At 41.5% G+C, this 21,801-nt stretch overlaps 1 protein-coding gene across 5 annotated transcripts in view; it reads left to right on the top strand.

The window, feature by feature from the left end:
• The window catches only part of ANKRD27 (ankyrin repeat domain 27), a 54,279-nt gene that overhangs the window by 10,170 nt on the left and 22,308 nt on the right, over positions 1-21,801 (top strand). Inside the window, exons 1-12 of one of the 5 annotated variants that reach the window (XM_032701452.1) lie at positions 244-338; positions 10,942-11,072; positions 12,022-12,132; positions 13,154-13,310; positions 14,804-14,958; positions 15,280-15,339; positions 15,435-15,488; positions 15,575-15,640; positions 15,719-15,795; positions 16,154-16,275; positions 17,199-17,277; positions 18,031-18,163. In XM_032701452.1, the coding sequence (XP_032557343.1) occupies positions 10,971-11,072; positions 12,022-12,132; positions 13,154-13,310; positions 14,804-14,958; positions 15,280-15,339; positions 15,435-15,488; positions 15,575-15,640; positions 15,719-15,795; positions 16,154-16,275; positions 17,199-17,277; positions 18,031-18,163 (1,116 nt within the window). In that variant the 5' untranslated portion in view covers positions 244-338; positions 10,942-10,970. Of the gene's footprint in view, positions 1-243; positions 339-600; positions 996-1,883; positions 7,883-10,941; positions 11,073-12,021; positions 12,133-13,153; positions 13,311-14,803; positions 14,959-15,279; positions 15,340-15,434; positions 15,489-15,574; positions 15,641-15,718; positions 15,796-16,153; positions 16,276-17,198; positions 17,278-18,030; positions 18,164-21,801 lie in introns of those variants that run through there. The other 4 variants (XM_032701453.1, XM_032701455.1, XM_032701451.1 and 1 more) reach the window with 4 other exon arrangements.

Genomic DNA, 21,801 nt, shown 5'->3' with positions numbered 1-21,801 from the left:
CGCACCGCGCTGGAGCGGGGCGCTGCTCTTTGAAAAGCGCCAAGCGCACGGGAGGGACGGGAGAAGAAAAATGTATAAAAATTGAAAAAAGCGGAGGCTAAAGCTCCGGGGAGCGACAGCCGAGCAGCTGACGGTCCCCGCCGCCGTCACTTAACGAGCCCCAGCTGGGCGCCCCGCGGTCACATGGCGGGGAGCGCCCGGCCCGGCCCTATAAGCCCTCGCAGGCTCCGCCTCCGCAGGCAGCGACCCCGCGGCGTTCCCGGCTCCTCGCTCGCTCCCTCCCGCCGCCGCCCGGCCATTGGCTTCGTGCGGCCGCGCCGGGCCCGCCCTGGACCCCGGTAGGGCTCTGCCGGGGCGCGGGGCGGCGGGGGGAGGCGGGCGGCGGGGGCTGCGCGGCCGGGGCGGAGAGAGGCGGCCGTGCCGGTGCGAGCAGCGCTCCTGCCCCGGGGCTGCCCGGCAGCGAGCGCGGGGCTGCGGGATCCGCTCCGGGGACCCGCCCGCCGGGGTGGGACCATCGGAGCGCTCCTGGCTCGCCGTGCTGCGCTCCGGGAGCCGCTCGGCCCCGGCCCGGGCACCGCGGCGGGCGGGGCGGTGCCGGCCCGGCCTTTGCCCGGAGCGCCGGCGGGGTCGGGCCGTGCGGGCGGACACACGCGTGTCTCCCTGGTCAGTGCCCCCCGCTCCCGCGGCGGGGTCGGGCGCTGCCGTGTTAAGCCCCAAGCCCGGCTGTGTGCGCTGTGCGGGGCAGGTCGGTCCCGCCGGGCCCCCCCGTGTCCCGCGGGCGCTCCGGGGCCCGGCTGCGACCGGAGCCGCCACCCGCGAGCGGGGCTGGAAGGGCCGGTGTGCGACCCGCGGCGCCCGCGCTTCGCTCGAGGGAAGCACATCAGAAAGCGCAGGAAACACAGCGGGTCTCGGCAGCAGAAGTGATGCTCCGGCTGCTGCCCTTGGCAGCGCTGCGGTGCAGCTCGGGGAGCGGCGATGGGCGCTAGGCCGTGCCTGTATGTGCGTCTGTAGGAATGGAGTTGATGGTGTTGAGTGCCACTTAGTGAACTAAACCGTGTTGTCTCTGGCATGCGATGTGCCTGCTGGAGTGGACTTCTGTGGAGAGCTTTCTTGTCATAACAGAACCTACTACACATACCTCAGTGTTTATGGGTAGCACAGTGGTTTTCTGATGCTTTAGTAGCTTGACAAAGCTGTGAAGCCATACTCCCACAAGAGGGGAGCTTAACCCTCTCCCTTATCTTTTCCCTTGCAGTGCACTGTGTGTTATGAGCAAGATAATTTAGGATGTTAGGAGCAGAGTCCAGGCAGACTGACTTCCTGTGGCCAAGCACAACCTGAAGAGTCTTGTCTAGACTATGTTCCTCCTTCTATATCTTGGTAGCTTGGGCTCCACTGACTGTTTTTTATTTTACTTTTTTTTTTAATATTTTGTCCTGCTTTAATTTTGGCCCTAGTTCCAAGCCCTGTGTAGCTTCTGCTGCAGGTTGTTACCTGTGGAAGAAACCACCTTTTAACTTCTGTAGATTGCCAAATTGCTACTGACTAAACTGAGTAGCACCCTATCAATTTGTATGTTGGTAGCCTCGAAGAAGCAAATCAGTCATGCCTGTTTCCTTGTAGGCATAAAGAAACATGGGATGATTTTGACCTGATTGTAAGTGAAGTCTTATAATTGCTTAATCATTGTCAGGTGGAAAAAGGATTAGCTCTGGGTTTGAATCTGGAGTCCTGTGTGACATAAGTGTTAAGCTTATTGCTGACTAAACTGTGCATATTTGTGTGTGTCTGTAGTAGCTGTGTTTAAAGTTTGCCACATGGCACTGAAGTGGCACGTGAGAATCCCGAAGCTGCTTCTCTGAAAGTGTCTGGGAAGGGGAGGGAGGGAGTATTGGTTCAGAAGCATGTGACTACTTAAACTTGAAGGTAGCAGTAGTTATAATCTGTATCAGGTGCAGTTAAGGTAATGCTTAAATACATCTTTAAGTGTGTCATGTGGAAGAAAGAGCCTGTCATTTGCATTACTTCTAAGTTAAGTTGAGCTGCATGCAGTTATAGGATTTGTTTAGATTGTGGGAAACCTTAAAATTCAGTTGTAGTTTGTTAGATATGATATTCTGAAAATCCAAATTTTGATAGTGCTATCAGACAAGATGCTGACTAGCCAAAATACTGTCCTGAGAACTTTTGGGATGGAGTGTAAAAATCCTTAGAAGTGACTTAGGGAACAGCATAACGAGTAGTAGGAGAAATGTATTTCCTTGTTCTGTGCCAAGGCTTTCTTACAATAGACATAAATGAACATATTCCTCATGTGAAGTACCCATAAAAATGTCTGCAAAATATTCTGTGATGTTTCTTGATGCATCACTAATTAAGTGTTATGTCTTCATTTCAGTAGAGTAGAAATTTAGGTAGATGCAAGTTTATTTTGTTTACATGGTTGGTAAGTCTTGTCTGAGGGCCTTGCTTTTTGAATAAGCTCATAATACTGAGATTTGTCTGTAGGCTGCTGTGGCCTGGGAAAGCTTGAAGCCACTCTGACACAAAGTAAGAAAATAAGGGTGAAATACAGTGAAAATAAAATGCAACATCAACCCCCTCCCTCTCCCTGATGACTGATAAACTATGTACTTCCTTAAATAACTATTCTCTGATTTACTTTTGGCTAAGCATTTTCCTGGTCAAGTGGCTTGGGACTTCATCCTTAGCAAGAATCCTAATTTATATAATGGGAGAATGTTAAGACTGATATCTCTGTCCTGATGTTTACTGTCAGGAAGCTCTTAATTAGCTCAGGCTGTTTATGGTGCGTTGTGTAGCATCAAAACACTAGTGGTGGTTGAAGTAATTTGTTTTGCTAGTTATAACTTACCTGCTGAATTGTTTTCCAGCCTTCCTTTCCCTTGCTCTGCTGCCTAAAGGAGAGATCTAGTGTAATTCTACAGTGTATTTCATAATTAGTTCTTCTTGTAATTATCTGATGTTTAAGTTTCTTGCAGCGATGAGGTAAGACTTAGTGCTAGCCTGCAAGGACTTGGTTTTTCTATTGAGATGTGCAGGGAAGGAATCAAATTCTTGCCCAGTTGTCTGTCTAAGGACCATTGGAACTGAGGTGAATGGCTATGGGGTTGCTGGCTTCAGCTCCTTTGTATTTCGGTGCTGGATCTGGCCCTGCAGACTTGGTGTCTTTACAGGTTTGTCCCTAATGTTGGAGTTGATAGCAGCCTGCTGTGAGTGGTGGTGGTTTGTAACTAGGCAAGAAATTACTTTCTGTGACCTGTGCACAGCCTGGGGAAATATACCACTGTTTTCCTTCAGTAACTAAAGAATGAAAATATTTGGCTTAATTAAATCTCTGTTTATCCATGCATTTCAACTCCACTGTTTTTCTTCCCCCTCCAAAGAAGTACCAGTGTTGGCACCTCTGTGAACCTGAGGAGGTGGCCTTACATACAGCTCTCTAATATTTGGGGAAATCATCTTTGTTTGAGAAGCTGTTTTGGGAACTTTGTATTTTCTGTTAATGTTCTTCCTCTAAATGTTCATTGTAACTGTGATTCACTGACCACCACTTGCACTTTGGTCTAGGGCTTGGTTGGGAGTAGTTCAGGCTTCCCCACCTGAGAATTAAGTGCAGCTTCAATACTGGTAAGCCAAGAAAGTTTTTTGGCAGCTACTCTAGTGGATTTCTAAGTCTGCAAGAATTGAGAATTGGGAGTCTAGTCTCTATCCCGTTGTGAAGAGGATAATGCAGCTTGTTCCTAATACTTGGCTAATGACAAGTAAGATGCTCTCAAATATATGGGAGTGACTGGAAGTGGGAGGTTTGCCTGTTGAAGGATGATCCATATATTGAAATGTCCTTCCTCTGGGGGAAAGGAACAGGTGACTATGGAGAGTCAAGCTAATATTTTCTCTGCCCTCAAGTCTGGGGCAAGTAAGAATGTGTCCAGATCAAACTATGGTGCAAATAAATGCACTGCTAAAATACAAAGGGTGAACTTTCTTTTCAGGGGTGAGCTCAGTCTTCAAGTTTACAAGGTGGGGTTCATAATGAGAAGCTGCAGGAGGAACTGGTTCCAGCCCATCTTGTGGTGCTGCCCAGGTGCTGCAGGGTCTGGAGGAGGCCTGTCTGAGCAGGGTGGGAGCAGTGGTAGGAGGGCCAGAGGTGTTAGGGCTAAAAAGGCCTGGGGAGTGTTGGGTGGAGGCAAAACCAAAATCAAGAGATCTTGTGCCAGCTCTTCAGTGGAAAAATTGCATGCCTGGAAGGGAGATGCTGAGAGGAATGAGCATCTTCCTGGAATGCTGCTGACCCCTCCTTTCCAGATGCTGTTCCATCACTGTCAGGCTGATGTTCTGGGGTCATAGAACTTAGTTTGGTTGCTAGTGAGCCTTAAGCTGACCGATGCAAATTGACCACTCTCTAATTTGGTAATTCAGAGATGTTATTCTGACATACTTCGGTTTCACAGAAACCAGTAGAAGCTGAACCTGGATCTAAAAGGGGTAGGAATAGCTCGTTTCCTTCTCTGCTCCCTCGTGGTGAGCAAGGTGCACTGGAATGTGTCTTGGAGGTGTTTTTCATAGGATGCTCAGTGTTCGTCCTTTAGGAGGGGGAGTAAGGTTTCTTAAGTGCTCAGAAACAGAATTTTTTTTATCTTTTTGCCTTTTTTACTTGTTTTTGTTTTGATGTAAATGCTGATTTAGGGCTCAAGTTCAGATTGTAGCCTTTGCCCAGAAGCAGAGTAAATGAGGACTAATAGTGCATGTAAAGCAGTGGCTACAGAAGTAACTAGGATTGTATTTGGACTGAGACTATTTAAAGTTCACTGTTTGCTTGCTTAGTACTTTAAGATCTGCCTAGCTTTGGTGGTTCCTGTGAACAAGTCGTGCTCTTGAAGTGTGTGGGGGAAGCACTTCAGTTAAAAAAAGAATTTAACTTACAACTGGGGAACAGCTGCTTCCTCTTTTTTTTCCTGTGGGGCTGTGCAGTTTGCTAGCATGATAAAAGCTGTTAGAGATGTCTGTCTGCTACTCTAACTCTCCTAGTTTAATAATAAGTTGCTGCTTGTTCTGATTTGCTCATTATTTTGAGCATTTCAGCAAATGATATTCTAGTCACTGGTTTACTAAGCCTTAGTTGTTCCTGTTGTAGAGTTTTCAAGATGAGATGAAATTGATACTGTCATGTGAAGCTTCAGTATTGCCATGCAAGTAAAATTGAGTGAATTGATGCTTCTTGAACATGCCATGCTAATGGATCTGGTGTTAAAGGTTTTGGAGAACATGGCATTCTGCTTCTTTGAAGCTGGGCTTGTGTGGAGAGGGCTCTGAGGTAGTTGATGTTCACATCCCAGTGTAATATCCTAACTTGCTCTCCTGGAGACATTTAAGGTTGTTGAACTAGGCTGATACTTTTTGCTACCTTTAGTAGCTGTTTTATTTTGTTCTGCTGTAATAATATTAAAATATTATGCTGTTCAGCATTGAAGTGTTTGTATACACAATCTCTAACTCCATTATGAAGGGCATTTTCTCCAGTGTGTTTTGTTAAGTCTTTAGTAGGGGTATAGCAGGATGTTCAGAGGATGATGTGCCTAAAACTTCAGTAAATAGTTGTATAACTTGAATATGGACATGATTTAACTGCCAAGTAACAATTCCAGTAAAATGACATCATCTACTTTAGTGACTGTTTGTCTAAATTTCGAAGTGCTTCTAAAAAGGAACTGAAACCTTCAAGATCTAGAAAAGGTACCTCACTTGATGATCTCTAAAGGAAAACACCACTAATGACAAATGAACTGCCAGAGTTAATTCCTGTTCGTTGTTTTCAGTACCAAAGGTAATAAGGCTTAATTTGTGGTGTTTTGGAGAAAACAGTAACAAGTTTAGATTTCATGTTTTTCACTTGAGCTATCCCTTGTACCATAGTTCTGTCACTAGAATTATCACTCTGCTTTTGATCTATAAAGGATTTGGCTGTTTTAAGATTATGATTGTGGGGTTTTTAAGCTGTAACATAATGCTTATTAGATTGTCTGATCCAGCCAGCTTCTGTTCTTCCAGCAATTTGAGCTATTTCTGTGTTTACAGGCATGAAGCCACACACTTAATGATTCCATTTAAACCTTTTATATAACGTTAGTACTTGAGTATTGCTTTGTAGCTCAGCATGATAGAACTTAGTAAACTTAAGAGTGAATATAGTTTGACAGTTTTTAACAAGCTTTCTGTTAAGCATTAAACAGTTCTAGTAATGTATATAAGGCTTTGTTCATTTTCTGCTTTCTCAGTGTTAGTAAATCTAAAGCTGTCCAAGGTGCAACTGGAAGAGTAGGTCTGTGTCACCCCCAAGTTAAAGTAGGTTGAAATTGGATGTTGTGTTCTGCCAACAAACCCTCACTGGAGGATTCTAATGCACTCCTATAATTATAGCAATGCATTAGCCAGTATTTGCAGATGCATTTAACTTTTGGGGTGGAAAGAAATTGACTTAATCTCAAAAATGCCTGAGCTTTGGGGAAGCTTTAATGTATTCTCTTGACTCTGTGGACTAAATGCCTTTGGGTTTTTTTAATTACTTACATTGTAAATGGTTTCTACATCCACACTTCTGGCCCTCTGAAGAATGCTGTGGGTAGGTGATGGAGACCCAAGTGAATATGGTAACTAAACTGTTTTAAGTAATAAGTATTCTACCTGTTCTTTATACTTGCATTTTAATACAAATATGATAGATATCCACTAATGTGGTACTGAGCAGCTGCAGGTGTTAAAGAAGAGAGAAAAGGGAAGGAAATTCAGAATTGTGATTCTCAAAACGGTACTAATGTGGCTGGTGGGGGTTTTCTGCTGTGTGAGGACCAACCTGGAGTTTGCAATCTGCTCTGCTTGAGGTGGGTGACAAATATCCATGTGAACTAAAAGTTTTGGCTCCCTTCTTGAGGTACAGCATGTTGATGGCACCTTAGTTGCATTACAGTAGCTGAAATGCTGGAACTCAGTGTTTGAATATTTTTTTTTTTTTTTCACTTCTTGCTGGAGCTCTCCAGGGTGATTCAACTGTGTCAACCCAGTAGTTCTCTAGTGAAAGAATTTCTATGGCTCCAACTAAGTGTTTTAAAACTAGTTATTTGTGGTGTGTAACACACACCACGAATTTAAGATTATAATTTCAAGCTCTTCCTGTGATGGTCTGTCAATAGTGATTCTTAAAGTACTCCAGTTGCTTGTGGTTTTGTTCTTGGTGGTTTTTTTTTTTTTAAGTTGCAGGCAATGATCGAAGAGCTAGGTCAGTCCTACAGACTTCATAAGCTCAGGTAGAAAATCTGTGGGAGCTTCCCTCCTCCCCTAAATCATTTCCCCCTGTTTTGCTGGGGAATGAAATGTTCTTTTCAATTTCTTTCTGGCCAGAGCTTATCAGTTGGGTGTTTTTGATGGTGAGGTACAGGTTTCTAGATGAGGAGGATGTGTGGAATGTGTTGTTCTCCTCCCCTCCTTTTATGGGAAGAACTCTTTGAACTTGAAGATGTGTTAAGCTGAAGAAGTGGCAGTGTAGTTGTAGCAACTGGAGACATTTGTGCACTGCAGTTTTACTCTGCAGTCTCATGCTTGGTTACCTTCTTGTGTCAATGTGCTTTTTTTTTTTCCTCAGCACAGTTTGTGGTTTAATACCTTCTCCATCACTGTCTTGGGAGAACACAGCAACCTCATCTTCTGCTGCTTGACCAGATATATGAATTTACCAAACAAAAGGCAGATGAAGCTTCCTCAGTGGGCCAACTCTATTAATGAAAGCTTGATTTATAAACTGCCTGGAGAGACCATATAATCCAGCCTCCTGGCTTCATTATGTCCATTATCACCTCTGGGAGAGGTTTGTCTAACACATTCTTAGAGATTTACTATGTGAGACTTGATACCTTTGCAAGCAATCTAAACCATGTGCTTATCTTCTCTTTTCAAAGGTGTTCCTGATCTGTAATCTGAGCCTGTTTTTCTTCAGTTAAGGCCTATTTCTGAGATAGATGTGGAAAAAATGCCCTTCACTGAAAGTTTTAATACACCTGGGGAAAAAAATTCTTACCTGTTTCATTCAGTTTCTTCAGCATAAACATCACTGCCTTTCATGGACTGGATTCTGCTTACAGGGCCTTCTTGCCTTTCTCACTTCAGATTCTTCTCCAGTCACTTCATCTTTTGTGATTAGGCCATCAAAGCATCCAAAAAAAGTATGTGGTACTCCCAAATAAGTCTTGCTGTGGCAAACTGTTTTGCAGACTGCACGTGTGTACGTACAGCTCTGCTTGGTCCTTGACTTACATGTACTAAATTGTATTTACTTATATATACTGAATTGTCTGAGTCATGTTTGGACTGTAAGTTACAGTCATTTAAGATCTCACTTGGAATTGTACCCCATCCAGATGTTCAGCAGGCAGGTTGTGTTTGTGGCTAACTAGATGTGCTTATTAAGGTCAGTGATGAGACACCTGTGTTCCTGCAGCAGATCTGCCCCTGGGCTTGTGTTGCCTTTTCTCCTTCCCCCACCACTGGCTGAGGGAGAATCCCACAGCTTGAACTTGGATTGCAGCTGCCTGCCAAGAAATGCTTCTAGTCATCATCAATGGTGGAATTACTGGTGGTAATCCTGTTTACCCAGACACTGTGGTGGGACAGATCATGGAACGATTGATGTTAGAAGGGACATGAAAGATCACTTCATTCTACCCCCCTGCCATGGGCAAGAACACCTTCTACTAGACCAGGTTGCTCCAAGCCCTGTCCAACCTGTTCTTGAACACTTCAGGGCCATGTCATCCCAGCATCTCTAGGCCTTGCCACCCTCACAGGGAGGAATTTCTTCTTTATATTTAATCCAAATCCACCGCCTTTCAGAGCGAAGCCATTCCCCTTGTCCTGTCACTCCAGACTCTTGTCCAAATTCCCTTTCCAGCATTTTTTGTGATCCCTTTAGGTACTGGAGAGTACAATAAGATCTCTTCTCCAGGTGGAACAACCCCTCCTGTCTCCATAGCAGAGGTGCTCCATCCCTCCGATCATCTTTTTTTCCCCCTCCTCTGGACTTGCTCCAGCAGCTCCATGTCCTTCCTGTGCTGGGATCCCAGTGCTGGAGGCAGCTCTGCGGGTGGGGTCTCACCTGAGCAGGGCAGAGGAGCAGAATTCCCCCCTCCCCTGCTGCCCATGCTGTGGGATGAGCCCAGGACCTGGTTTTCTTTCTGGGCTGCAAATGCAGATTGCTGGGTCACTTGGAACTTGTGTGAAGCTGTACTTTTTCTAGGTTTGCAGTCTTGTAATTACTGAACTTGGTTGGTCTTTTGTAAGTGTCAGTGAGCATACATCTTCTTCCCCATTATGTTGGCAAACTCCAGAGCTGTGCTCCAAGGAATGCTGATTTGGGAGCACTGAATAAGTATTCTTTCATAGAAGCTCTTGGTCTTATTGTATACTTTGAGAGTGGATGGACCATTTTGTCTGGAACTGCACGGGAAAACTCTGCTTGAGGCACTTACCTGCCACTGCCAAACTTCAGTGGTTCAGGCTGAGGTTGTCTAAGCTGTAAGTCAGTGGTGATAACTTTATAGTGGAAATGGCTTTCAGCTTTAACTGATCATGGTTGTATTTAGATCTCTAAGGCAGCTCTTCTTGTGCCTAATTAGGAGGACCAGAGCCCAGCTCAGTTAACAGGCTGTAGATCAGTTAACAGCAGGGCTGAAACCCAAAGGCTATCTAAAATCAATGGGGGTGTGTTTTTCCACTCTCTTAAACTGCCATACAATGAGCTCACGCTGAGTAAATAATGTGCTAGGTATAATTCTCCATGTTAGGAAACAGAGGGATACTGATTGTGTAAGGGTGGCTTGCTCAAACTAAAGTTTGTAGCTCACCCTTTTCCAGGATGTGCAGCTGAAACTGTGTGAGGAAATCGTGCAACTTGTTGATTCCTAAAGGAAGCTGGATGAGGGGCAAAGATGTAGAACAAGCTTGTAAGCATTTGTAAGCCCATTAATCTCAATTCTTGTTAAAAAAATAACAGAAGTTATTCCAGCCATTCTCTTGGTAAAATTTTTTTGTACCCTTGTATTCTAGAATGTCGTAGACAATTAGAATTGAGGAAGCAAGCAGTTGAGAGTCTAGTGCCTTAGGGATCATCTTTTCCAGGGCACTGTGACACACCAAGTGACAGCTTTTTCCAGTGCTTGCAGATTGGGTTTCCTGACTCCAGTCCCTTTTTTGTTCGCTATTTTACCAAATGTTGTGCATCAGCCTGACCACAAGTCATTGAGACTTTTTCCCCAGGCATAGAGATGACCAGAAATTATTAATTTCATGGTGACTTTTTAATTATGACATGGGTTTTCATATCTCCTTGGTGCACCTCTGTAACTGTCCCTGGAAAGTTGAGGATTGCCTTACACAAGGGTGTGTGTTACCCTATCTGGGTGTCTCATTGTTGTGTGTCAGTAATCCTTATGCAGGTGAGTTTTAAGACTTACATGAGCATAATGCAAAAGCATCAGTGTCCTGTGGAGCAGTAGAATCTGCTGTGAAAGAGCTGCTGATTTGTCTCTTGACTTGTTTTAGATTTCAGCAGAAGTTAGCTTGTATGTCAAAGTGGTAATAATTCTGATCTTAACTTCTCTCCTTCTCTTCTCTATTCATTGTTAGCCTCCAACACCTGGAAGGCCTAAGGAAACATTATGAGGATAAGTGTGGAATTGGAAATGTATATTAATGAAAAGTAATGGCTGAATAACTTCTGAGTAACCATAGTTGTAGCTTAGTATGCCATTGTCTGCTTACATCAAGACCTGAAACTTTGTCCTTTCAGAGGAGAATGAAACTATCCCCTAGGTATTCCCAAATAGTGTATTTTAACACTATATAAATTGTGTGTCTCCATATGTATTTTAGAAAATCTCCTTGGAATATCTCAAGTCCATATGGCTATGTATGATGAAGATATCTTGAAAAATCCCTTTTATTTGGCCATTCAGAAGCGACGTCCTGATCTGTGCAGCAAAGTTGCAGAACTCCATGGAATTGTACGTATAAATAAGTAAATTTAAAAGCTGATTATTAAATACTAGGTATTTGAGTTTAAATCATATGTCAACTATAAAACATGTAAAGATTAGTTCAAGCCTGCAAAACTTGGAAGTGAAGCAGAACAACTTTTAGTTTGTTGCTTGTTATTTACTGATATGGACCTCTGATATATTAAGGTAGTAAAAGGTTGAAATTGGTGTTGTTTCTAAACTTTACAGGAAATTTATTTTCTTTGCTATGAACTGAAGTTACGTATTCTCTCACATGCTTGTAACTGAAAATGGGATTGACCTTTTGAATTCCTGTTACATTCCTGTCACTTATTTCTAACAGCATTTTGCATAGCAAAGTAGAGCTATTAAACTGAGCTGGAATAAAAACTCCAGTCCTTGAGATTTCTAATCTGAGTGTTCTGCAATTAATCATTCCAGATTAAGTGTGTGGAGATTCCATTAAACATGGAGGTTATTGTTACCTGATGATAAAATTTGTTGCTTTTTAATTAAGCATTAGTCCCAAACTGCCAATCTGTTGATGTAGATCCAAGATGCTTCTCATCTTAAATTTTTTTTCTTCTTTCTGATGGATTTTCATTTTAGTTTGAAAATATACTTTATTTTTCTTATTAGCTGCTTAATTTTAAGTCATTTGTGTGACTGGTGCTAAGTAACTGAAGATTTCATCTCCTTCTCTTAATATTGTTTCTTCAGTTGCATCTGTCATCCTTTTTCAGATAAGTCACTAAATGAAACCCTGGGGTAATTACTGGACTGTGTCTAGCAATAGCCTTTACTTTTGTTTAAACAAAAGCACCTATAGTGGCTACATGTTTAGCAGTAAATATTTATAAAGCAGATTTAAGTGCTTGCCTCTAAAGGACAAAAGCTATTGCTGTTTAGCTGGCAATACATGGCATTTCTCTAAAGCATAATTTAACTCTTTCAGGTGCTAGTTCCATGCAAAGGAAGCCTTTCAAGCAACAGTCTTTCCACCTGCCAGTTTGAATCTTATGTTCTGAAGCCACTAGAAGAAAACTTTCAAACCTTAAATGGAAAGGTATTTATTTCCCTTTTGATGTCTGAATGTAGCTTGGGGACACTCCAGTAAGTGATTCATTGCAGCTGATGACTGATAGTGTGAACTTATGGTTACAGGAGAGGTAACCAGGAGTTATACTGCTTTTTTAGGGATATACTGCTTTCCAGAAAAAGCTATATTTTGGCATGCCCACAACAATAAATGTTCTGTTCAGGTGGTAACACAGCCTCTGACTTCCTTACTGTGGCAAAGCAAATTTGTCAATTTATCTGGTTTTTTACTCATAGGAGTTCTGTTGAGTGGCAGAAGTACCTTTATCACGTAGCTAAGAACTGTCTCTTCAGCTTTCAGGCAAGTAGTAGCCTGCCTATATTATATGCAGATGCAAGTTCACCAAGGCTTAAGACAAAATTATGATGGTATTGAATTGTATTTGAAATCTGTCTTAGCTCAGGGAGTACAAAGTAACTGCTGTAGCAGCAGGCCATGCCAAAAAAGGCTGACACTGCTTAGAATCCCAGTTTTTTCACTTGTAATTTTGCAGTACAGTCTGAGAACTTGCACCTGTAGTTTGCAGGCTGTCACCTAGGTCTTCCTGTTGCAGATGTCCTCAAGTAACTGGAGTTACTTGAGGAGATAAAGCTAAGTGTCAGAAACATAGACAAGATGTGTGGTGTCTTTCTGAGCTGAGCTTAGGTTCTAATTTTAAGTTGGGTTTTTTTCAATTTCCCTTCTACTAAAAGTGCCCTAAAATCTGCAAATAGTCAGTTAGATCTTGGTGATTGTCTGGAACTTCTGAAAGGTCCTCTAGTAGTAGACTTGTAAAGACAGTGCCTGTAACCAAGGTTTAACCAGCCACTGTACACTGAAGGAGGTTTCAGTGTCTACACAGATGAGAATGTGAAAGCTTTTTGATCTGTGGCTTTCTTGTCTTGCAAGTTTCTCTTTCCCTTGAAATTTAACTATGCAGTGCAGAAGCTAAAGAGTAACTTTCTTCTAGCAGAGTTTCACACTTGATCTGCTCTTTGTTTTGTTTCAGGAGATCTTCATACAAGGAAACCTCATCATTTTAGGAGCTGGTTTTAATTACCATCTCTCAGTACCTGTTCTCTTTGAGGAAACATTTTACAATGAAAAGGAAGAAAGCTTTAGTATATTGTGTATAGCTCATCCCCTGGAAAAAACAGAAAGCTCAAGTATGTATGGAAGTGTTAACTTGGTGGCTGCCTTTGCAAAGTGAGCAAATCAGTGTGTTTGATGTGCTTAATACATTTGTTCATTCTGAGAAGTGTTGGCTTGGTTGAAAGCCCTCAGCATTCCTTAACTTCCTGGGGCAGATGTTGGTGTGCTGCTGGAGAGAAATATGAAGTTGCTACCGGGCAAACTTCTGTTGAATTTCTCCCCAAGTCTCAGCACTAAGAATCATCAGTGGACTACTTAATCCATCGTGATGTTTTTTTTTTTAGCAGTGCTCAGTTTAGTGCTGACTCCTTAAAACAGGGATTTAGTCTTAAATGTGACGTGTGTCTTGAGATGAAAGGTGGATGCACAAAAAGCTGGAGGGGGAAATTCTTTCATGATCACTCTGTCAGTGGGTAGAGGTTGACTGGCATAGTTGTGTAGCAGCTCTCCTGGTTGAATGTCTTAATTTCTTTCCTGTACTGAAAGTGCCCTTTAAGGCTGGAACAGTATTTTCAAGACTACTGTTAATGCTGTGAATGTAACAGGATTTCCATGTGAACTTTTATGTGTTTACTCATTAAGAGGAATAGAAGCTCCTTAAGAAGCTAAGAAGCTTCAGCTTTTTCTGAAATAAAAACTTAAGTCTTCCTAAATAAATAATATTCGAAACAAGCAATGACAACATGAAATAATACTGGGATAGTGTGAAAATAGTACTGAGAGGGAAGTATGGAAGTTGCTCTGAAAAAAATAGCTGGCATACATATAGCCTTAAATTCTATAAATATTAATCTATATGTCAAAAATTGTTCTTGTGGCATTTTTTTTATCCATTACTTAATATGGTTTATAGCAGCCTTTCAGAGAAGAAGTAGTTTCTAATTTCAAAAGTAATTTGAAATGAACGATTTAAGCCTTTTATTAGTTAGCTGGCTTTGATTGCAAATGAAAGATTTGCCTAGAAAAAAAACTTTGGAAAAGCAATATGAATTCTAAGTGAGGCATTCAGTTGTCTTATGCAGAAGGAAAGTGGATTAAGTTTAATGTTTACATGAAGCAACTTTGGCCTCCCATTCAGAGAAAGCGTGTCTAAATAAAGAATAGGTTATGTAAAAATCCAAGATGGGATTTCTACAGCTCACTTAAAGCACCCTGACTTCCTGCATGTGCACTCAGTCCACACTGTAATGTGCTTTTCTTCTACTTTCAAGCTTGACTTACACAACTCATAAGCTGAGTGCATGTGGCAGTAAATTACCCCAGTGGAAAAAAAAAAGTGAAATCTGTTTCAGCTATTCCAAATAAATACTTGACGTAAAAAGCAAGAGAGACTTCTCAAATGTGATGCATTAAATTCTTTTAATTAAAAGCAATACCTCTAGTTAAAAGTGCAATAAGCTGCATTAATGTTTTATTCCACATGAACTGGCTGCGTGTGTAGGGACAAAATGTGTTTTCTCATGCATACATATTAACCCTGTGTGTTACTTCTTGGATTTCATTTCAGGTGAATCTGCAGCTTCCTCAAACTCCTATTCTCTTAAAAATATTGAAGATGTTAGAGAGTTCTTGGGAAGGCACTGTGAGAGATTTGATAAGTACATAGGATCTTTCTACAGAACATTTAAAGAACACGAAAGGAAAAGCCTCCGCCACTATATAGTCAGTATCTTCCTTCTTGATGTCCAATTTGCTGCTAGATATAATTTGCTTCGCTGCTCTTGTTGTCTGAGTGTTCTGAGCTTTTCTATGTCAGAGTAGCCTAGAGTTGAGTAGGTGGGGGAAGGGAGAAAGTGAAATTCTTAAATGTGAATTACCACATCCTGATGTTTTGATAAATATAATTATTCTTGCTAAAACTCTTAACATAGTGCACACTTCTGAGGAAGAGAAGCCTTCCTGTCTTTGATTACTTAAGCTTTGTTCCTTCAAGTCACATTAACCTGAATCTGATGGCTTTTTTTTTACCTTTTCTCCCCCCAGGATTCTGTCAATGCACTTTATACCAAATGTCTCCAGCATCTCTTGAGAGATTCGCACTTGGTAAATGCTTACTCCCCTAAATACACAGTACAGTGGTACTTAAGCAATAAATTATCTGACTTTCTCATACTGTTTTTGTGGCTTTCCTTTTCCAGAAGATGCTTGCAAAGCAAGAAGAGCAGATGAATCTGATCAAACAAGCAGTTGAAGTAAGAATCTGAAATGAAGGAAAATAATTAGCAAGCTATTTTTGACTCTCCCTTTCATGCCTAAAGTACTGGGTTTTTTTCTACAGATGTATATCCACCATGCCATTTATGATCTAGTCTTCAAATATGTGGGGACTATTGAGGCAAGTGAGGTAAGTTTCTTTGGTTGCTAAATGCTGGGTACATGAATCTAAAACATTTTAAAAAAACTGTTGCCTTTCTATTGATAGGATGCTGCTTTTAATAAAATCACCAGGAGCCTTCAAGACTTGCAGCAAAAAGACATTGGAGTGAAACCTGAGTTCAGGTGAGGGAGATGATTGTGGACTCCTTTGAGGAGTCAATGAGATTCTATCTTAAATAGGATCAGGTCAGCTAAAAAGTGTCTTCCTTCAGACATCAGTAAGGTTTTTTTATCATCATTTGTTTGAGATAGAAGAACAAAGCTTTGCAATTGTTGCATTGGTGGTGGGTTGCTTGGTTTTTATAGTTTTATGCTTCCCTCTTCATTTACAAGGTACAGAAGTGGAGGTGTGCTTGGTGTAGAAATGGAAACACTTTAAAACCATGCTTCAGTTCAGCTCTGAATAAGTTTAAAACTTGTGCTTTGGACATCCTGCACATGAACTGTGTATGCTAATCATTCCTTTCAAATTATTTTGTAGTTTTAATATACCACGTGCAAAGCGGGAGCTGGGTCAGTTGAACAAATGTACTTCTCCTCAACAGAAGCTACTTTGTCTGCGTAAAGTTGTACAAATTATTATGCAGTCTCCTAGCCAAAGAGGTCAGTAATTAGTGAACCAATCATTTTCAACTTTTTTTCTTAACCAGCAGGCACAAAACACTTCAGTGTATAACCCACTGTTTGAACAGCACTTGTGGATCAAACACAGTTGAGTTGGGGGTCTCTGAGGTCTCCAAACCGAGCACGATGGAGGCAGGGTAGACATTTCAGCACTGGTTCTTGTGGGGTAAGGTGATTTACTGGGTTAGCTTATGTATATATTAGCTGGGGCATGTGGGAAGCTTCATCTGCCAGGACACTTCCTCATGCAGCAGAATTGGGGGTGATTCCCTTTAAATGCTCCTAGATTGTTTTGTCTGTTGGTTCATGCTCCTTGATATCTTGAAATTTATACTCTTAAGATGCATCTTTTTCAAAATGCAGTGTTGGTGGGGGACAAACAAACCTATGTGCTGCTTTGGAAGTGCTACTGTGGATTGGAGAGATGATTCTGTGATAGGAAAGCATGAACCTCTTAACCTGGTATTTATTTTTTCTAGCTTGGAAAGATACTTCTACTAAGCAAATAGAGTAGCACAGTGAATTGATGTTTTCCTTATTTCATCTCTTCCTTTCTCCACTAAGTCTACTAAGTTATAGAAAACTGTATCAACTTTGTGTGTAGTCTTTGCCCTCAAGAATTTCAGAGCCAGAGCTCAAGATTTCCTTCTGTGTAGGAAGAGAGGGATGCTAATCAAATATTGCAGTTTGTACAGTACAAACTACATTTGTGTGTTGGCTTCTGTCAGGTTATTTTAGTGAGAGATTGAGAATATTTGGAGGCTGCCTTGGTTATTTAATGCATTCCCTACTAGTAGAGCTGGCCCTTAGTTTTAGGAGGTAGAACTCCCATTTAGAGTTTCTGTTCTTGCTTTGAACCATGACATGAGTAACATCAGATGTGAATTTTTTTTCTTTTTTAGTTAACATGGAAACCATGTGTGCAGATGATCTTCTCTCTGTTTTGCTGTATTTGCTTGTAAAAACAGAAATCCCAAACTGGTATGTAACTACTTGGGCTGTGCAGAACTCCATATCTTATGTAGTGCTTCTGTAGGGGCAAATGTTTCTGAATATGCAGTAATAAATTACAACAGGCCCTCTTACACTTCCAGTAATGCAGAAAACTATTTATTACTAGGACAAAGAGCAAAGATGTGTTGCAGGTCTGACTAAATTAAGGACCTATTGGGAATGCATCTTTGTTTTGATTCCCAGCCTAGAAAAAGTTGCAATGGGAGGCCATCTCTACCAAATCTGCATGTCAGTATGGACTTCAGTGGTTCTCTCTCATCAGTGGTAGGAGCTGTGAAGCCTTTATGCATCTTCTAATGTTTGACACATTTCTTATAGAGAAACCAGATGTGAATGTGTAAATGCTTCCTGCTGGTCTATGCCATTGTACTCATCTCTCCTTATCTTCAGTATAAGTCTACCTAAACCTTCCACCTGTACCTGAACTGAATTTCAGTGTTGCTGTGTCCTGTATGTTGGGGATCACCATTTTACTTACAGCCAGCACTGTGCACTGGTGCTTATGGTGCTTGCAACGTTGAAGTGAGGGAGGCAATGCCCCACTACTGTTCTTATCTTGTCCTTCATATTTATCTCCAGTTAAAAACATTTCACTGAATATTTGAGATAGCAGAGTTCTGATCAACCCACAAAGCTCGGAACAGCCTAAGATGAGTTGAAACAATATGTCATGCTGGTGTCTTATATTTAGTGGTTCATGGCTTTAACTTTCTATTTCAGGATGGCCAACTTGAGTTACATCAAGAACTTCAGGCTTTGCAGCTCAGTGAAGGATGAGCTGGGATACTGTCTAACCTCAGTTGAGGCTGCAATAGAATACATACGACAAGGCAACCTGTCTGACAGACCCGCAGTAAGCCACTGTTAAACCCTGTCAAATGCCTGTCTGATATCTTGTAGGACTGAGTTCCACTGCAGGGGTAAATCCAGACACAGGATACAAGTAGCTAAGATAACAATTCCCTTTTTTTGCTAAAGAAATGAGTTGAGGTGACTACCTGAAGCAAATGCTGAAAGTATCTAATGATTACAATGAAGTCCTAACCCTGTAGCAATACTTGTTGCTCGTTGTATGCTCCTTGAGGAAGTAGGTAAATGTGAAGTCTTGAATCTTAATGTGATTAGGGGGAAAATGACAACACTATTTTCTACAGCTGAGTCTTCAGTAAGTCCAGTGTCTCCTGTTTGTACTCCACCATGGTTGTGAAAGCAATGCAGTACTTGATAGTAGGCATAGCTTAAACAAATTCTCGTGTCATTTTAAAAAGCTTAACTGTGCTAACAGAGTGGAGAGTGCAGTGTAACGTGGAATTATTCAGTAAATCTTCATGCTCTGAAAATTCAGTGTTTGCAGTGCAGGTTCTTGTGCTGCACCAGGTTGATACATTAGTGGGACTGCAGGGCTATGAGAAGGTGGTATTTGAAGGTTGAATGTGGCTCTTGGGATCTCTAACCTAGCAGGGGCAGGAAGTTTATGGATGCATGAGTTATTTCCTACTGGGCAGCTAGACCTTCTGTCAGTCTGTTCAAATCCCTGCAGGCCAGTCAAGGTGATATTGGTGTGACTTTAGAAACTTCTGTGATTAAGAACTTTGTAGCTTATTTAGTAAAGGAATCCAGTCTTACCATTCCTGTAAATTTTTCTACTGTTGTAAAACTCGGTCGTCCTGATCTGATGTGGAAATCAAAAGGGGTGGACTTGGAACCAGAGTGAATTGAATGTGTCTCAGTCTGCCCAACTGCAAAGCACTGGAATCCAGCTGCAGGGGCCAGAATAATGGCTCAGTGTGCAGGGCTTGGGGTGGGACAGCCTGGGGCACAATCTTAAAAAAGCAGGACTCAAAATAACATTTTAACCTCTTGTTATTTTTGGGTTTGTTCTTGTCTGGGGTCTTTCCACGAACCTGTCGTGCAGGTTGGTTTTGTACACTCAAAAAAAAAATCAAACTCAACACTTTGATATTGTTTAAACAGACTGTGGTGGTATTTCTTGTCTGTAATGCTGTATTGAATTGTGTTTAAAAAAATAAAAACATTAGTTCAAAAGAAAAACAGCTTGCCCTACAATTTTGCTTCCTGCAATCAGTATACAAATATCAAGGCCTGAATGGAGAACTGAAACCACGGTAGAATTGTCTTCCACAACGCTACCAGCAAGCTAGAAAAGAATATATTGCTCTTAAATTTCTAGAATAAAGACTGTTTCCTACTCAATGCCTGATCCTATCCCTCCTTATGTAGCTAAGCATAGCAGGTTTTTATGCTGGGATTGCCCTCCCGTGATTATAATTTAAGTGCCACTGCCACTAAGGTGCTGCATTTGTTTCTTCGGGAGGCACCTGCCTTGAAAGATGCACTGTGTATTTGGGAAGTCTAAAAGAGGACATGAGTGTCTGCACCAACAGAAGAGCAAGCAGTGAGTGTTCCTGCCCATACTTCAACTGGAACAGCTCCAGACCTGGAGCACTTTCTCACTTCAGGGTGTGTACACAGAGTGTGCAACATGACATCCTTCTGCTTTGTTTTCATGGCTTGAAGGCAGCACCCCAAGATGAGGGGGAAAGCAGTAGAACCTCGAGGATGAGGAAGTGAGTGATGGCTTGCCCTCAATGCAGCAGAAAATAAAAGAGCTAGACCACCCTTTTCTCCAGTGTGGGAGAAGGGATAATGTGGTACACAATGAGGTGAAAGACTATGAGGTGGTAAATACCCCTTTGACAGGAATGGAAAAAAGGTAGTGAGGAGAGGGAGAAGCACTGCTCTCCCTTCAGGAACTTTAGTTGAGATATTTCCTTCATTCTCTGGTAAAGGAGATGAACTTTCTGTTTAAAGCAGCAGCTGTCATGTTGATGCCCCATGGTTTTCCAGATTGTGGTGGAAGGGGGTGTGGGATTTAAGTGAGCAGGAGCATTGCTGTGCCCTGGGGCTTCATTACAGCCCTTTATGTGGCTATGCTTAATTTTATAGCTGGCTTCAGATGGAGCTTCTGGCAGCTGAGTAATGCTGCTGTCCAATCCCTAATGAAGCAACTACAGAAAGAAAACTCAGCAGGGAACTAATGTACCCTGTGGGATAATGGGCATATTATCACCCTCACATCAGTAAGTGAATTGCACTTAGGACATTCTTGCCAAATCCCTTCAGTAAGGTCATGCAAGTTGTGGTGAGACAGTTTGGTTGTGGGGAGGAGAGGAGCCTGTAACTGGTAACTCAAAAAGAAATCAGTTTTATTTTCTGGGAGTTGCCAACATTGTTAAATTAAAATTCCAGTCAATGAGTGTTTGATGCTAGTTACATTCCTATGCCCAACTATTGTGTAGTAAGACTCTATTCAGAGTGTTGAAGTCAGGTATAAAATAGGGAATTAGAGCCAACCATGATGGGATAGGCAGCATTTTGTTTGAAATCATCTCCACTCTGTCTCCACTTTATTAGCCTCAATTTGTGTTTGAGACTTCCTTTCCTGGCTTCTGCCACCAGGTCATTAGCTGAGATCTCTGAAAATCACTTTGGCTAGATCATTACACAGGTACACCTTCATAGGTACAAATATTTCATTTCTCTACTCTGAGAGTAGTGTTCAATAAAAAAGATCATTAATGCTCGGATGTGTATTTTCTAGACAACATACACTTAAAATACCTGACAGTCCCACTAAAAGCACTTTCTTTAAAAAAAAAAAAATTCTGGACTGCAAGTGACTTTTGACTTTAAAGGCCCAAACTTGCCTAATGCTTCAACCAACATCTGATTCTTTTGTCATTCTGTGTTTCACTTTTGAAAATATGTGGGATCGTATCACCTCAGATGACCTCTTTTTTCTGACTTAAAGCAGTATTATATATTTATTATTTATTAGGGTTACTGTCTTAAGTGTTCCCCAACTGGAATAATTATTTAAAAGTCACCTCTCTTGAAAACATACACTGTGGAAGGAACTGTACTAAAACGACAGTAGTTCTTGCAGGTGACTCCTTAGATTCTTCACAGTCAAAGTATAAAGCTGTCTGTGATCATCCACACTAGAAATTCTGATTAGGCATCAGAAACTTGTATCAGTTAAACTTTTGATTGCATGTTTCTTAGGGAAGTTATTCCTGGTCACACTGAAAAAATTATCCAAGGAAAATAGTAGTACATGCCTTTTAATGCTGAAAAGATATGTTTGGGTATCTTTAGTTAAAGTACTTGGATTTGAAAAGGTTTGTGAATACATGTCATCTTTGGGTATCTAAATACAAACAATGTCCTGTGAAGTACAGATACAAACTTTTATTTCTAGACCTCACAAACATGTTTTTAATGCCATTATTTACAATACAGTTTAGGGGGTTTTTAGACAGCTTTATGAGAAGCATCTGTGTTGATTTTGAAACAGGAATGATTTAATTTCTAGAAAATCTGAATTCTATATTTTTAGTATTCAGCTTATTTTGTATATTTGCAGTTCATGAGGTTCTTAAACTTCATACTGATGTTGAGAGTGGAGTC

The sequence above is a fragment of the Chiroxiphia lanceolata genome, chromosome 13 (genome assembly GCF_009829145.1).
Source record: "Chiroxiphia lanceolata isolate bChiLan1 chromosome 13, bChiLan1.pri, whole genome shotgun sequence".
Classification (NCBI taxonomy): Eukaryota; Metazoa; Chordata; class Aves; order Passeriformes; family Pipridae; genus Chiroxiphia; species Chiroxiphia lanceolata.
This window is presented reverse-complemented; position numbering and strand designations above follow the sequence as displayed.